The sequence below is a fragment of the Melospiza melodia genome, chromosome 1 (genome assembly GCF_035770615.1).
Source record: "Melospiza melodia melodia isolate bMelMel2 chromosome 1, bMelMel2.pri, whole genome shotgun sequence".
NCBI lineage: Eukaryota > Metazoa > Chordata > Aves > Passeriformes > Passerellidae > Melospiza > Melospiza melodia.
In genome coordinates this window covers 44166958-44182482 of record NC_086194.1, presented here as the reverse complement: position 1 = coordinate 44182482, position 15525 = coordinate 44166958, and the positions used below count along the sequence as shown (strand labels likewise).

At 36.7% G+C, this 15525-nt stretch overlaps 1 protein-coding gene across 1 annotated transcript; it reads right to left on the bottom strand.

Annotated features, from left to right (window-relative positions):
* Positions 1-1645: 1645 nt before the first annotated feature.
* On the bottom strand, positions 1646-15434 carry LOC134422177 (prostatic acid phosphatase-like). The gene is made up of 10 exons (XM_063164485.1): positions 15324-15434; positions 13902-13997; positions 11262-11348; positions 10496-10648; positions 8263-8361; positions 7099-7194; positions 4602-4734; positions 3269-3351; positions 2283-2389; positions 1646-1802 (listed from the first exon to the last, which is right to left on the bottom strand). The coding sequence occupies exons 1-10, from the start codon at positions 15432-15434 to the stop codon at positions 1646-1648; spliced, it is 1122 nt and encodes a 373-aa protein (XP_063020555.1).
* Positions 15435-15525: the final 91 nt, after the last annotated feature.

Sequence of the window (15525 nt, the reverse complement as noted above, 5' to 3'; positions counted from 1 at the left end):
AAACTGCCTGCTGGAAAAATGAAATTAATGTTTCCTAAATGAGTCCAAAAAATGAGTCCAAAATATGGCCCCAACAGGTCCATTCTGAACTATTCATATATTATCTAATAAAACAGTAGATAGTATAGTGGAAATTAGATAAAATAGTGGAAAGTGTCAAACTTTGATATGACAAACATTTTTATGGAGTGACATTTTTATTGGAAAACATTTTTATTGGAGTATCAGGTTTGGTTTTAACCTCTTTTGTGGTCTATATGTGTTTTCAGCATTCAGGATTGCTAATGAAAGCAGTGATGCTGGATTTGGTGTCAAATGCCTAAACACCATCTAACTTCTACTTCAGCAAAATGTGAGGATTGAAACAAAATAAAGCCTTTGTTTTAAACTTTAAGGCTAAATATTTATGTCATTATTATTGTAAAATTTTGATATATTATATTTTTTTTTTGTTTATTTATCTGATCAGTTACACAGTTTGGTTTGTGAAGGAGGGGGATTAATTTCCACAAATCGTAGATTATTAAGCACCACAATATAAACATGAAGTATTTATCATTATCTTCCATGACTGTATTAGTAGTGTGGATGGAAAAAAGAACCTCATCAGAAACAACCTGCCACTTCCTCTGCCAAATTACCTTTTGCAATTAAATATGGTAATTTCCTGAAATATTTCCTGAGAATTTGTGAGCAATGACTATAGTGAATAAATTTGTTTAGTGAATCATTACTTGCTGATTTTTTGTGCATTCTGGCCAGACTATCTCCACTCTATTAATGGATTCAAGATATTTAACAGGAAATTATTTTCAACCAGATGAGCTGCCTGGTCTGCATTCTTATAATCTCTGACGATTCAAATTCTTCTTGAGATCAGTGATTCAGAAAGCCATATGGGATTTTTTTAATGTTGGGTACAATATTTGAACATTAAAAAAGTGAGGTTTCTTAGATTTTTATTTCCCTTAAGTAATATAAAGCTAGATAAAGACAGACAATGTCATTTTTTTGCCTTTCTGTTCCCTCATTTTGCAAAACTAAGTATTGTAAGTGGTCAAAATGGAAATTTAAACATCCTAATATGGTGATATAGACAAGCTATGGAGGAAATGAGTTCGTATACCAATGTGTTTGTACACTTTTGACATTCTGGTAAGTACCAATCTGGTGTACTATTCAATATTCATCTGTTTTGATCTCTGAATGCCTGCTAAAATCAAGAGAATGACTAATGTTGACTGTTGTAATCAGCTTGGACAAATACTCTGTAGTTAGAGAGGAAAAGGTGACTGTTGTAAGTCAGTGCATTTACATGTACTTCTTCAGTAACTGAAGGTCTTTTTGACTGTACTAAATCAAACAAAACCAAAAAAAACTTCCACGAAAAACAGAACTCTAAAGTCAGATCAGTTTTGATTTCATTTCACTAGAAAGTTGGTCTGGAATAAGTAAATGTATTGATGGAGGAGAAATGACAGCCATGGGTACAATTCTCTTTTCCTGGATCTGCATATTTTTCATTTCAGAGCAGACCCTTATGAAAATAATTGTCACTTCAAATGAACTGTTGGCTCAAGATGTAATCCTGATTTTATTTTTGGGTACATGTGCCCAAAGCACTTAGCTTACCTCTTTTGATGTCCTACATTCTACATTCTCTTGTCCAATAGGGTACAAGGATGGGAGAGACCAGATGAGTGAATCTCTCCAGGGGACAGCGAAATTTGCAGCCAGGGAGAGTGAGGGGGTGAGGCTCCCTCAAAGAATTGTTCCTGTAGTACATTTCTATGGTGTATTGCCTGTTTCAAAACACAGAGGGGTCAAAATAAGGTGAGCTATGCAAAACTACACAGCCTTTCCATGCTGCAGTTATTGTACCTGGGGGTAAACTTTTAGCCAGCTTATTTGTCTGGTTCCTAATATGTTTATGGTTTACTAATATAATTAATACTGTGAAGAGAATTTATTAAGCAACAGGGGGTCAACACCAATTTGCATGTAGTTTGCTGTCTTTGCTAAGGAGTTAAATAGTTAAAAAGGATGGAGTAAAACTTTTCATAGGTGTAAGATATACATATATAGATATAGATATATATAGATATGGTTTGCAGGCTATTCTGCTACTGACTACTAAAATGAATGCAATTACAATAATTAAAATCAATGTGTAATATTTCCCTGAATAGGGAACCTCAGGTATCCGGTTTAATTAGTCTTGGGTATCAGAAAATTCTTTTTTAGAAAAGTACATATAAGCAGCATAGCTTGCAGATACTTGCCCATTTTTTTCCTGGTAAAGTTCAAAAAAATGGCAGGCACTGTGAGGAGGCAATTTCCCATTGAAGACATTGAGTGCCATCTGTAAGGCAGCAATGGTGGCTGCATGCTGTGACCAGAGGAAATCTTTAATTAAAGGTCTGTTGAAAATGATTGCACGAACCTATTATTTAACAACACTTCCCACACATTATCTGTCCACTCAACATTAACCTCATTAGGGCCTCATTAGTACTTGCCCTCTGCTCTGTTGAGCAAATATTGTCCCTCTATGGCTATATAAACTGAAGTCCTGCATGTATCAAGTATACATATATGTAAATATTTAAGAAGTCTTAGTCACTTGCAGCTCTTACATAATTAATAGGAGCTGTTAAAACTTCTTTTAAAAAGAACTAGTGGTTTTGCCTGTTAAGTATACAGCATTTGAGATCAGATCAGTAAGCTCTTTAGCTGATATGTACCCAATAGGTTATTATATAAATGCAGTTTAGAAACAGGAGCTTTTTAGTGAGAGCAATCCAAAATTTTCCTCCTTCAATGACAGCATTTGTACATTCTAAACAAAAATAAAAGATCACAATTGAGTAACTGCCTTCATAAGGTCTGATAAAATAACTGTAACTTAATTTTTTTCTTTTCTTCCCCATATGCACTTGAAAAAGATGCAGGAAGAAGGAGACTTTGTTTAAAATTAACTTTGTGATCCAGGTTTAATAAAACATGAGGCATGATTTTTCCAGTTCCCTACTCAATCAAAACATTATTACAATGAAAAAAACCATGACATTCAGTAGAAAGTGGAATGCTTCAGGTTTCAAAGTAGCATCTGTTCATTAAAATTTTTTTTAAATCTGAGGACATTTAAGGTTAACCAAATAAAAAAAAATGCTTGTAGCTGTATTTCATGAAGGAAATAAAATTTCACGGCTTTCAGTGCATTTAATAACTGCAGAAAGGAAACACAAGAGAAACAGAAAGCACTCACCGTGGAATACATAACCATTTTTTGATGGTATGAAGGCTTTTTAGCATCTAAGATATGCTTTAGAATAGTTTTTAAAAGAATACCTGAAAGAAAATGGGGAAGCAGTGACAATGAAAGAGATGCTTGTGTTAACATCTGTATCGACTGCTGCCATTTCAGCAATCCGTCACTAAGTGCACCAGATTCATTCCATTGACTCAACTGGTAATTTGTGCAGAGTGCCTTGATTAATAGTGGCAGTATTTTTCAAATGAACAGTGGGCCTGTTTTACTTCTGTGTAAAATGTTTTGGGGATCCCTAATAGCCTCAACAGCTTCAAGCAGTGCATTCACAGTTACTTTGTGCCAGCAGAACAGTGAAAGGAAAGCACAGTAATGAATGCTACCCTGTTGTCTGTGTAGCTTGAATGATTTCCTGCTTTCCAGAGAAAAAAGAAAGAGCATATCCTCTTGACTCTGGGGCTTTATAAATTGTCTGATTTTCTGCATTTTGTTAATGTTAACTGCTGAAAAATTGTAAGACAAACTACTTGATTTAAATCAATGGCTGCTCTAGTATGTTAATATAAGGTTGGCAGGTTGACAAGTTAAAATCCTTAAAGTAGAACTGTACCAACTAGGAAATTAGACAGAATTAGTCTTTAGCTTCTGGCACATTTTTAATAGCAATTGTTAGTAAAGCAAGGACAGAGGTTTGAACTTTGTGCCAAGTTTTGCAAGTTGGAGTTTTGAAAAATGCAACAAATTAATTCAAGTTATGTGTTCATTTGTCTTCCTAGCTCACAGATCCTGCCTGCACACTGCCCATATAAAACAAAAAGGAGGCTCAAAATATGACAGTGGATGAATGGAGGAGAATGGGTGATAAAAAAGGTATAAAATACTTTCAAATTTTAGTCACTGTTTTCTGAGCAGAGTAAAGTTTAAAAGCAGTTAGTAATCTCATTTTAGGACTCTCAGTAGTGGAATATGAAGATGTTAGGTAACAGAGTCAACATTCTTACAAATAATATTTTTTTTTAAGTAAGTTACACATGGCATATGCTAAGTTTAGGCTTGATTCAATTCAACAAGAATCTTTATGTTATATTGAATTTCTTATACAGTGTAATCTAAATGATACCTCAATTACAATATTAGATTAGGATATTCATGATTCATATGGTCACCATCTCCCTCCCCATTAAGCAAAATATTTCAGTGCTGCCCACCAAAATCCCCATAATGGTATCTTTCACCATTCTACCATAGAACCAGCATCAATGTTTGTCATATACCCTTTCTTCTTTCCCATCCTACTTTTGGTTTTAAATGTTGTAAGAATTCAGCTTACCTCCCTGCAAACGGGATTTTTGTATTTGTTTGTGGAACCCAAATTCCGCCTGCAATAACAATTCTGACAGCTTTATCAGCTTGGTCCTGACACCATGTGTAGCCCAAACAGGTAAAGTGTAATTGTTGATATCCTACAGTGAAGAAAGAAAACATAGTGATTTTCTTACTGATTCCTACTGCTAACTGTTATTTATTCTGGCACAAAATACTTCTCAGAACAAATTTTGAATGTTTCGCTCCAGTAACATTTTCTCATTGTAATAAAATGATGACTGTATTTTGCATTTAGACAGCTGTAGCATTCCTATTTATAACATCATGGTGCTTGAAAGAAATTTGAAAGGCAGTTTTCCACAAGAAGAGGAATATTTATTAATAATACTAAAATTATGCAAAAAGCAACTGGCGTTTTTATGTTGTCAGGTGAAAAAATCACTATATGACTTTTTCAGTCATGTGCTGGGTTGTATTTTTACTGAAACAAATCCTATATAAACACCAGGATTTTAAGGGCTGGTAGCTCTCAGATGTAAGAGGAATACAGAGATCAATGTATAGCTGTAGTATGGATGTACCAAAGTAAGGGGTAGGTGTATAAGGATGAGATACAAATGAAATTTGTACGTATTATGGTCTATTGGATACTGTCACAGTGCTCAAGTTAAAGTGGAATGGATTAGTCTTTCCTTGGGGATGCAGTCCAAGGTGTATTAGTGATCACAACTGTGAGAAGGGAGGACATCCACAAAACTCCTGGTTTGCAGTACCCTGAATTGCTGTTTAAACAAGGTTGGTAATTTTCCTTTAGAGCAATGTAACCTTTGGACTGATCTCACCTAAAGGACTGTCCTTGTAACAAGCTAGCTCAAAGGAAAATGTCAACTACTTTAAGGGTTTGTTTAAACAAGAAAACAATAGAATGTGCTAGGTTAAACCAGCTCAGATCCCAATGTTATCCATTGCTCTTTTAATAAGTGTGATTTATGTCTTGAGGGAAGAATTGGATGGTGGCATGCTATTAAAGACAGTCTGTAGGCAAGTAAACACCTCAGTCTCCAAGTTACCTGAAAGTCAGATAACACTTAGCTGAAAGTAACAAATACAGAGAGATGTGTGCTACTGTAGTTTCATGGATTGTATTTAAAAACTGTGTAAGCACTCTCTCTTTATATGCTTGAAAAATGAGAGAGGTTTTTATGGCAGTTGCCTTTAATTGATACCCTGAGAGTTCTCAGTCAGTAGTATCAAAGACCAAGACTCATCAAATATAACACTAGAATGAGAAGCACTTTTTTTATTTTTTTTTTTATTCCAGTATTTAGCTAGATTCTTGATGGGAGCTGTGGGTTTTCCAAATTAGTCTGGTGACACAGATTCTCGGTATGATTTAACTATTGAAATAGAAAGTTATGGTCCTGCATGCAAGGGTGACTTCACTGAAATTACAGTGAGATGTCCCAACATGTTAACGTTTCATTTAACTTAAGGCCCTGGCTAACATTCTATTCAAGTCTGCTTTGAGCAAAGTTGGACTTTTGCAAAAACTGCAGGAATGAAGGTAAACTCATTCGTATCACACCCTGTAAAATATTACATGTTGCTTCTGAAATCCACCTTAAAACTCCCTCACTAATATCCCAGTACTGATGACCAATTTATCATTAATATTTGTTTATAAATAGCTATGCATGAAAGTGTACCAAAAGCTGCCTTCAAAAATAACTTTTTAACACAAGACTCTGCAATTTTGTGTCAACAGAAGTAAGTCTAGACTTTGAAGAGGGATTTCTTGCTAGATTAAGGGCAGTCAGGGTGTTTTCAAACCATGACCTTTCCAGATTGCGGAACCCAGATACCCATGCCAGTCTGGCACCACAATAACCCTTTTGTTATAAAATCCACACTCTTTTGTGATACCTTTGCTTAGAGCAAGCTCCCAGACTTGCACAAATAGCAATTTGTGTCATTCCAACCTCTGCTTAATTCCTGAAAATACTCCGTCCACTACTGGCCATGTACAAATAATGGCTTCTGTTGCTTTTACAATTTGCATAAAATCTTTGTGGAAGGATGCTTATGTTTCTTTGCCAGCAACATATTTTTATCCCTGTGGGATATTTTTATCTCCTAGTGGGGCCTGGGGGAGTTACAAGAGAATTTTATCCAAAGGTAAGCTTTTGCCTAATTGTCCATATGCAGTCACTGGCTGGATCTTGAATATGAAAGTCCACTAGTTTGTGTTCCTTGCAGTAGTGGATGACCCACAGCAGCCTCACACATAAGTTTGACCTTAAGTGAGGGTTTCTGGGAAAGAAGCTGCAAATAGTTGATGTTTAAAAAAATTTTGAAGCACAGATCTATGATCTTTTTATGACTTACAATAAAAAAAATAAACCAAATACAAATACCAGGTTGAAGGAAGCATAGGAATTTCTATTGGACTGAAAGATCTTAAGGGTCTTTTCCAACCTAAATGATTCTAGGATTCTATTTACCTCATATTGTAAAGTGTCAGAGAGCTTCCAAATCCTTTCACTCGTCAACTTCTTTACTGGATATCCTGTATGAGTGGCTAAAAACTTCAGAAATTGCTGGAATGCAAAAAAATCCAAACTTGTAGTACTGAAGGCATTTTTACATGATTTCTACACACTGTCATAGTAGTACATAGAAATTTTTAGAAAGAAGACAGTCTTTGCACTTTAACAATGAACCATTGCCTAGATGTAAGAGAATTTGGCCTACTCATTTAGACAAGGTTGGTGATTTTAGTTCAGATTTGAAGTATAGTGATTGTTTATGCTTGGTGGAAATGTTTAGAAGGAACACAGATATATGAAGAAGTCTGGTAGAAATCCAAGAAGTGCTTAAAGGAAGTGTGATAAACAGAATTATTCTGATATTGGTACTCAGGAGAAGGAGAGGTATGATGTAAATTTGATAAAATGTGAATTGTGATTTGCTTGCATATAATACCCAGATGCAGAGCCATAAATGGATTATTGAGGTCAGTGGTGAGAGATAATAGAAAAACAGGTGAGGTTCATGGTGTCATTTTGAATACACATGTGAAGTAGAAGGTTGCAGCAGAATAAACATGTGGTTATATAGTCATGCAAAGGTTTTGATGATGGAGAAAGAAAGGAAAGGATATACCATATGAAGACAGGCACAAAACATAAGAGAACACCTAAATTTGGGTGGAAAACATGAATAAGTACTTGAGAAAAACACTGAGACTGTTATAGAAATTCTGAGAAATTGAGCTAAGAAAATGAATCTGAACCCACAGATTTATATAGGCAGAGATGTCAGAGGAGTTGCTTTACATGGGAGTAAACAGAGAGAGGTATTGGAATAATTTGAGAGGCATTGACACTGATTTTATCTGAGTTTTTGTTTTGTCTAGTCCCCGAGAAATGAAGTTTTTGCAAGTAGGTCAATAATTTATCTTTTCTGTGACCTGCCATTTTCAATTGTTGGGAATAACCCAGTCCAGCTGGATGTTGTAATTGTTTTTTGGGAATGTTTTCTACACCCACTCTGAAGATTAGAGATCTGAAGGGAGCATATTAACTGCTGTTTTAAAACCTGTGTATTAGATAATGTTGAAGAAGTGGTACACTTTAACTGGATTTCCAGAACTCAGAATACTTTACCTTGTAGTGCTTGAATTGCCTTTGGAAATCCCTTGTTGCAAAGGTTTCTCTCAGAAGCTCCTTGTACTTTGGGCAGTGTGAGAAAGGTAGATATAGCAACTGGAAAGAAAATTGCAAAATCCTAGTTAAGCAAGGTGCATCTTGTTCTGCAATTCAATATATCCTTGCAGGTTTGCTGTTTTGATTTGCTGCACTAGTTAGGACAAGCTGAAAAATAATTTGGGAATGTAGTTTCAAGGATATTCATCTTCAGGACTCTAGGAGTCATACTGATGACTACACACAAAATAATCTTTAAATGTTCAGAGGAGTAATAGCTGCAGTAGTTCAAAGTTAAAGGATTCATTTACACAAGATGAAATTTGTCCTTTGACAGAATAATAAGACAAGCCCTCATGAACTCCTTTGTTCTTAGCTTCTCCAGGGATGATTTCATTCATTGTGTTCAGTCTTTCTTTAAACACACCATCACATTTTCACAACAAATTACAAAGCAGCAGAGGGACTGCAATAGGATTCTTTGTGCATACTCAGCTGTATTGAGTCTATTTAACAGAGCTTCATTTAGTTCAGCTAAATTGTAGAAACTTGTGAACTTTCTGTAACTTGGGTTTGTCTTTCATTAATCTAAGCTATATGAAGGTTACATATGGCTGGAATAACTTAAAAACTTGTTATTTCATTTATATGTATTTATATATGTTAGCTAAATTGAGTTTATTTTCATTTTCTGTGTTAAATTTTAAACAAAAATTCAAATTTGACACTGATATTATTAGTGCTTTTCCCTAATGTGCTTTTTTGTCTTTCCAGTAATGTAGCTCCATCTATATAGTCCCAATATTAAAAGAACTTTGAAAAGAACTTGAGAGATTTGAAGGGATAATTAGCTTGGAATGCTTCACAGCAGTTCCTCAATCTTTTTAGAAATACAATCTATGCATTCCACAAGATAGGAAGGTATTTGTGAATTATAGCCATAGGTTCATGAGCAGGCATCATTTCACCAATAAATGATGGGCACTTGTTTTGTGTTGTAGGATACATGTAGTCTCAGGTTTAGCCTGTATATGTAGTAAGGATGAATAAAGTTAAAACACAAATATTTTAAAAAAGTACAAAAATTGTACGTGTGCTCATGATTTTATTATTTGTTTGAATAAACTTACTTGCTCCCCTAGATGTGAATGAGGTGCAGCACCTGCTTGCTGAGTTTGCCTTTTGTGTTGATACTGGCAGGTAATCTTGTCTCTCTGCTGGGATATCCCCACCTGTGACAGTGCCAAGCAGCTCCTGTGCTGTGCCTGGCTGTGTGTGTGATGAGGAAGACATGTCTCCCTACCTTCCATCTCCACGCTCTCATCACCCTGAGGTGAGAACCATTGCTCCATGGCCTCTCTGACGTGAGTCCCTTATCATCACAGACTGTGTTAATTAGACTTGTAAAGCCCACACAATTTATCTTGCATCACAAGTGCAAACCTGCTCTCACAAACTGGGACTCATGCTGCGCACTCCTGATCTTCTTAACTTTTTATCATAGATTTTCCACACACAGGAGGTTCCAGCTCCAGCCAGCTGCACAGCTTTGCCCTCTAGGACAAGTACATGCAAGCTACAGAGCTGCTATCCACAGGATTCCTTACAACTCCTAAGTGAGGAGCTGAGGAAGGGAGATGAATAAATATATTGCCCCATGAACTTGTGCTTAAAGCTCTGAGTCCTCCTTCCTTTCCCCTTTTACTTTTCTCACCAGTTGTTGGAGTACATGCATTGACCTGCAAAGTGCATGAAAAACAATTCTGTAACTCAATTCTCACCATAATGTAAGTCCCAGAATGATTCTTTTGTCTTTTCCATTGGCTGTGGACTAAGTAATACTGAAGCACCAGTGAGACTAAGTATGTTTTCTCTTGTCACATAAAGAAAGTCATGTTTGCATTAAATTTAGAATTAATCTACTTTTACAGTGATTTACTCGCTTTATAAATGAACTCTTTTTCTCCATGCCAGTACTCCCATTTTTCTTTCTCTTTTGTTAAGATCATGTCTCTGATATGCAAGTCCATTCCTGTGGAAATACTTGCCAACACTTCTACTAAGCTTATTAAGCCTTTCTGCAAAATGCTTGTAACAATGTTCTTTTCATTGCCTTTTTGCTGCACCTTCGTTTCATGTCCTATGTACTTTACTAATGCTCAAGGGAAAGCAGATGCCCCTAGTTTATACTCACATTATCCTGTGACAGTGGCATTGTGTGAACTGGAATTGGCTGCCAAAGGATTTTGGGATTCCAAATCTGATCCTGTGTTGGTGGGTAGAGTCCAGCAAGACTTGCCTGAGCACTCATAAGTGTGTGATCACAGTCAGTGCTTTGAACATATATCTGAAGGAGGAAAACAAAAAAGAAAAAGAAACATTTTGGATGGTAATTTCTTTCATTAGATTACTTTATTGTCTTCTTGGTAGGAAAAAAAGAGATACTGGGCAAGTTGTCATTAAAATGGAGTGGCATGAAGAAGGACTATGAGAAAGAAGGAGGAAGGAGAAAGACTGCAGCTGGAATAAAATTTCACTGTACAACTGAGCTGCAGCAGGGTAACATCCTAGAAATCCTGGTAGACAGCATGAGATTGACTCTATTTGACCCTCTAGGCTTTGGGACATCGTATGTGCACTGAAAAGTGGAACCTAATTGAAAACTGAGTTGTATCTGCATTCCATATGGAAGTGTAGCATTGGAGGTATTTGACATAGATGCTCTGCCATATAGCAGTGAGGGAGCTGAACCTGATGTGCTGTCTAAAGAGCCTTTCATGTGGTTTTCAGTTAGCCATCAGGATAAAAGCTGAACTACAGTTTCAGGGATATTTTGGAATGACATTGACTTCAATTGGTATTAAATTTTCTCCAACTGCACCAGGTTTAGACTCTTATGCATCCAGGAAGTCCCATTACCAACCATGAAAAACATCTTCCTGCCCAGATCCAGTACTTGCCTCACACTGCTTGTATACAACGCTCAGGAAATGAGAGTATCTCCTCCGCATGTACTGGCCAAGCTCATACTGTTGTTGTATGCCAAGCTGTAGAGGTAACACAAGAGCATGAGAGGCTAAAGAAATGTGCTATGCATCCATTCCTACAACCAAAAAATAATGCAATAATATTTCATATTGTTTTAATAAAGACTTTTTTTCAAATTGAATTAGGAAGGAAGATGTGAGAAAAAAGTAGTGAAGTTGCTACATGTATGGTGTTGGATAACACTAGCTATGACTCCTGGTGGATGCAATTGCAGTTTTGTATTTTGCTCTGTGGAAAAGCTATGTGTATGTTTATCTGAGCTAGTGAGACTTAAAGCAGGCATAGAGATGTTCCAACACCATCTGTCTACTTTCTACTCTATTGCTGTCTCAGAGCTGATTAACTGGGAGTGCAGACAGAGCAGCCACCTGTCCATGGAGACACATCCAGGATATGAATCCCATAGAGTATCACCAGAGATTCCTTATGGGGGCTAGAATTTTAGCCTGGGCAAGATCTAGTTTTTCAGAACAGAAGTTTTGAAGTAAAAGTCCTCCAAGCCTTTGGGCCTTTTTCTGCAGTAGTTAATTTTTATCAACAGTCTGAAGCATTTCATTTTTGATTCTTGCCTGATTATGTTCCCAACTTTCAGTCACTGAATCTTGTTACACTTTTGAATAACATTCAGCATCACAGATCTTATTCACAGTTAAACAATAACCCATAAAATGGAATCAAGTCACTTTATCTCTGTGTTAAATTAAACTGATGACAATTCTCTATCCTTAAAGCAAAATTTTTTCAGTCCCAACATTTTAGTAGCTCTTAGCTGAACATCTTTCAACCTACCTACATAATTTTGTGAACACGTGACACATGAATCACCAAATCACAAAATCAGTTTGGTTGAAAATTACATCTGAGATCGCTGAGTCCAACCTATTAGCTAATGCTACCAGGTCAACTAGACCATGGAATCAGGTACAATCCACTCTTTCCTTAAACACCCCTGGGGTGTTGACTCCGCGACAATCACACACAGTGTCCCTGTAATAGTCTATATTGCCATCTTTTTACATCTACCTGGTGTTTCCTGGCCTAAATTTAAATATTTTCCACTTAGCTCATTTAATCATTACTGTACATTGGGATCTCAAGTACAGTACTCATTGCTTCCTAAAGCAATTTTCTAAGTTGTGGGATCAAAGGATAATTCAGGCTGAAAGGGGCCTCAGGAAGTCTCTAGTCCAACCTCCTGCTCAAAGCCAAGTCAGCTAGGAGTTACTCAGGACCTGCTGTGTGTGCATGTGATCACCTCTTTCTCTTGCTGGAATTGTGCATCCAGTTTCCTAGGCTATATGTGTGGTTTAGGCTTCTGCCCCAACTTGCCTAATATGCATGCTGATGTTGTTAAGTCCTGACTCCTGGGTCTTGAAGTCTTCTATGCCTTGGAGCAAGCTGGCATGGATTGCTGAACTTGCATAGCGTTTATATGGAATGATTGAGTCACAGCTGAGTTGGGAAGCTGCTCTGTCACTCCTGTTTCTTCAAGGGAGTTGACAGGAGCAGAAACAGGCCTGATTTGCTTTGGAGAGCAGTTTTGCCTCTTAAGAACAGTGGGGAAGAAGAACCCCTTTGGCAATTTGTTCTATTCTGATTTTAGTGGAGACCTGGCAAGTTCTTTTAGGACAGAGACCCATTGGACATAAGGTGTGTGTTCCTAACAGAGAGACACACCTCACAGTCTGCCTCCACATGCACTGTAGCCATTGTCTGGGGCAACAAGACTTCTGGCACTTCTCAACTACTTCAGGAAGACTGCCTGGTTCTGAGTGCTGGGCAAATAACTGGGAGCTTTTCCAATCCAAATCTTGGGGGAAAAGGAATGAAGCACAAGCACACAGACACAGTGGGTCCTGCCAGTGGGAGGGCAAAAAACACCCAGTGTCCAAATATTGCCTTACAGTCTGATAGTACAGTTCACCTGTGGCTCCATTTGTAAGAGGTGGCAGCTACTAGAAGTTACAGTCAAGGCAGGCACAACATCTGTCAGAATCTGTGCTGCTTCTGGTTCAGATTACAGAATCTGTGCTGCTTCTGGTTCAGCTTCTGGTACATTTGTGGAAACAGCTGATTCCACAAATGCCTTCACTAAAATAGTTGAGGTTTAAATCAAGTTTCTTGGGCATAGCATAAGAGAAGTTTCTGCTTGTACTGATCTTAACAGTTTATAATTAAGGAAGCACTCTGGTTCAGCAGAGATTGAGGGAGGGTTGTGTCTGTAAGCACTTCTATCTCCTGCTACTGATGTTTAAATTTTCCTGTATGGTCTCAGGTGAACTGAGGTGGTCACCAATGCCTGGCTCCTCCCAGAAGATCCTAGTCTGCAACCAAAAAGCTCAACATATGCTGGCACTGGATCAGAACAGGCTGACTCAATTTCATTCAAAATTAGTGAGTGATGTTGCTGTGATTTCCTAATAAGTTCCTTGGCTGTCCTTAAGTGGTAACTTATTAAGGGCTTTCTCCAAGTGAAAGCAAAGTTCCAACCCCCAAATATCAACACAACATCTTTCAATATTTCAGCTCTTTGCCCAGGTAAATAAACTCACCTTGGTAAGTTGGCCATATCCCTGTTGTCTTGCAATTTCTTTATGCTTATCAGTTGGGAAAAACTCCTGTGGGGTATGATCCCCATGGCGAAATACCTGATAAAATAGATGAAATTGCTTTTTTGTTACTGGTATTTTTTGTGGTGATTATTACTAATTAGTGTAGTCACAAGGAATATGCCATGACAGTGAGTACTGTATCTGACAGATGTTAAGTATATAAATGGTTCTTGCCTTAAATTTAGATAGCTACATTTCCTGTTTAATTTATTTAGACAAACATAACTGGTTCTTTTTTGGCATTTGAGAATAAATTAGCTTAAATAAATTTTTGCAAGTTATAAAAGCTACAGGATACCCTATTATATTTTAAAGAAGTTTCATGTATTTTAGAAGGTATAGACCATAATATTAAATAAACAGAAAAAACCTAGAAGCATGTAAGCAATTTTGCAGATATTTAAACATTAGTATTTTGGTATCACTAAATTTGGATTCAAAAGGGAAAAACCAAGGCTATTACTCAAAGTAACAGTTCTATGGCTGACTCCTGTGAAGTTCTGTTACTTGGCAGAAATTAGCCTTAAAAAGTCCTATGTTGGTTTTTTCATCACAAGAGGTGATAGAAGTGTTATCTAATATGTAAATGCATGCTAAACTGTTGCTCTGAAAACACTGAACCTGTTTTGAAATTTCACTTCAGATAAAAGATGTATTTATAAGTTACATTGGATTTTTTCATTCATACGATGAATTCTCTGCTTCGCATGTTTTGCAGAATAATTCCTGCAGATATTTCCCATATGATTCTAAAATTTTAATATTTGAAAAAAAATTCTTAATCCAAGCAGGGAGAAATTAAATTGAAAACTGCAAGAAAAAATATAATATTAATGATTTGTATGTGTGTGATGTTCAGAATAAGATTCAGGCTTCCTGCAAACAAATGGTAAATCATAACCATTGCAAATAGAGTTAGCTTCAAAACACTGGTTTCTGTGTTGCTTGCTGAATGTCATTGAACCCTTGAGTTTCACATACTGAAATTTACTATCTATGCTAGTCCATTGAAACCACTGGAAAAGTGGAGACTCTTCCATGGCAAAGAAGGTTTTTGCACAGTTGGTATTTAGTAATGAAATCCTCTTTAACATTTTAAAACAGAATCCTGTGTTATTTTTATTTTAGTACTAGAAAATAAGCATCCTATATCTATCTATAAGTTAATTTAGGAATGCACAAACGAGACAAAATTATAAAATCTTATTTGAAATTGAACTTTTTTTGGACAATGCAATAATGAATTTTGAATATGGAGGAAACATTTAAATATTTGAAAAATTTTCCCCTCCTCTCTACTCTAGAGTACAAGAAGAGTAGTGAGTGACAGGTTTTGAAGAAATTTCATTTGCCCATACTTACTAGGGACACAAACTTCAGTTTTCTTTTAGCTGTTGTTTGATGAAGAAAGATGCATAAAAGACAGAACAGGAAACACAGACTCCAAATTCCACAGACCAGCCTTGCTCTCATCTTGAGGGTAGCTTTCAGCTATTTTGCTCACCAAGGTCCTGGCTGGACACGGTGACACAGTAGATATATGGCTAAGAGGGGTGGAGTCAGT

Bases quoted from the DNA above. Each gene is read 5' to 3' on its own strand.
- LOC134422177 (XM_063164485.1), bottom strand. From the start codon at position 15,434: ATGAGAGCAAGGCTGGTCTGTGGAATTTGGAGTCTGTGTTTCCTGTTC. The intron at 10,649-11,261 runs GCAAGTACTGGA...TTCCTCCTTCAG, and splicing joins TTGTATACAAGCAGTGTGAG to ATATATGTTCAAAGCACTGA. The intron at 3,352-4,601 runs GTAAGCTGAATT...ATTTTCTTTCAG, and splicing joins AAAATCCCGTTTGCAGGGAG to GTATTCTTTTAAAAACTATT.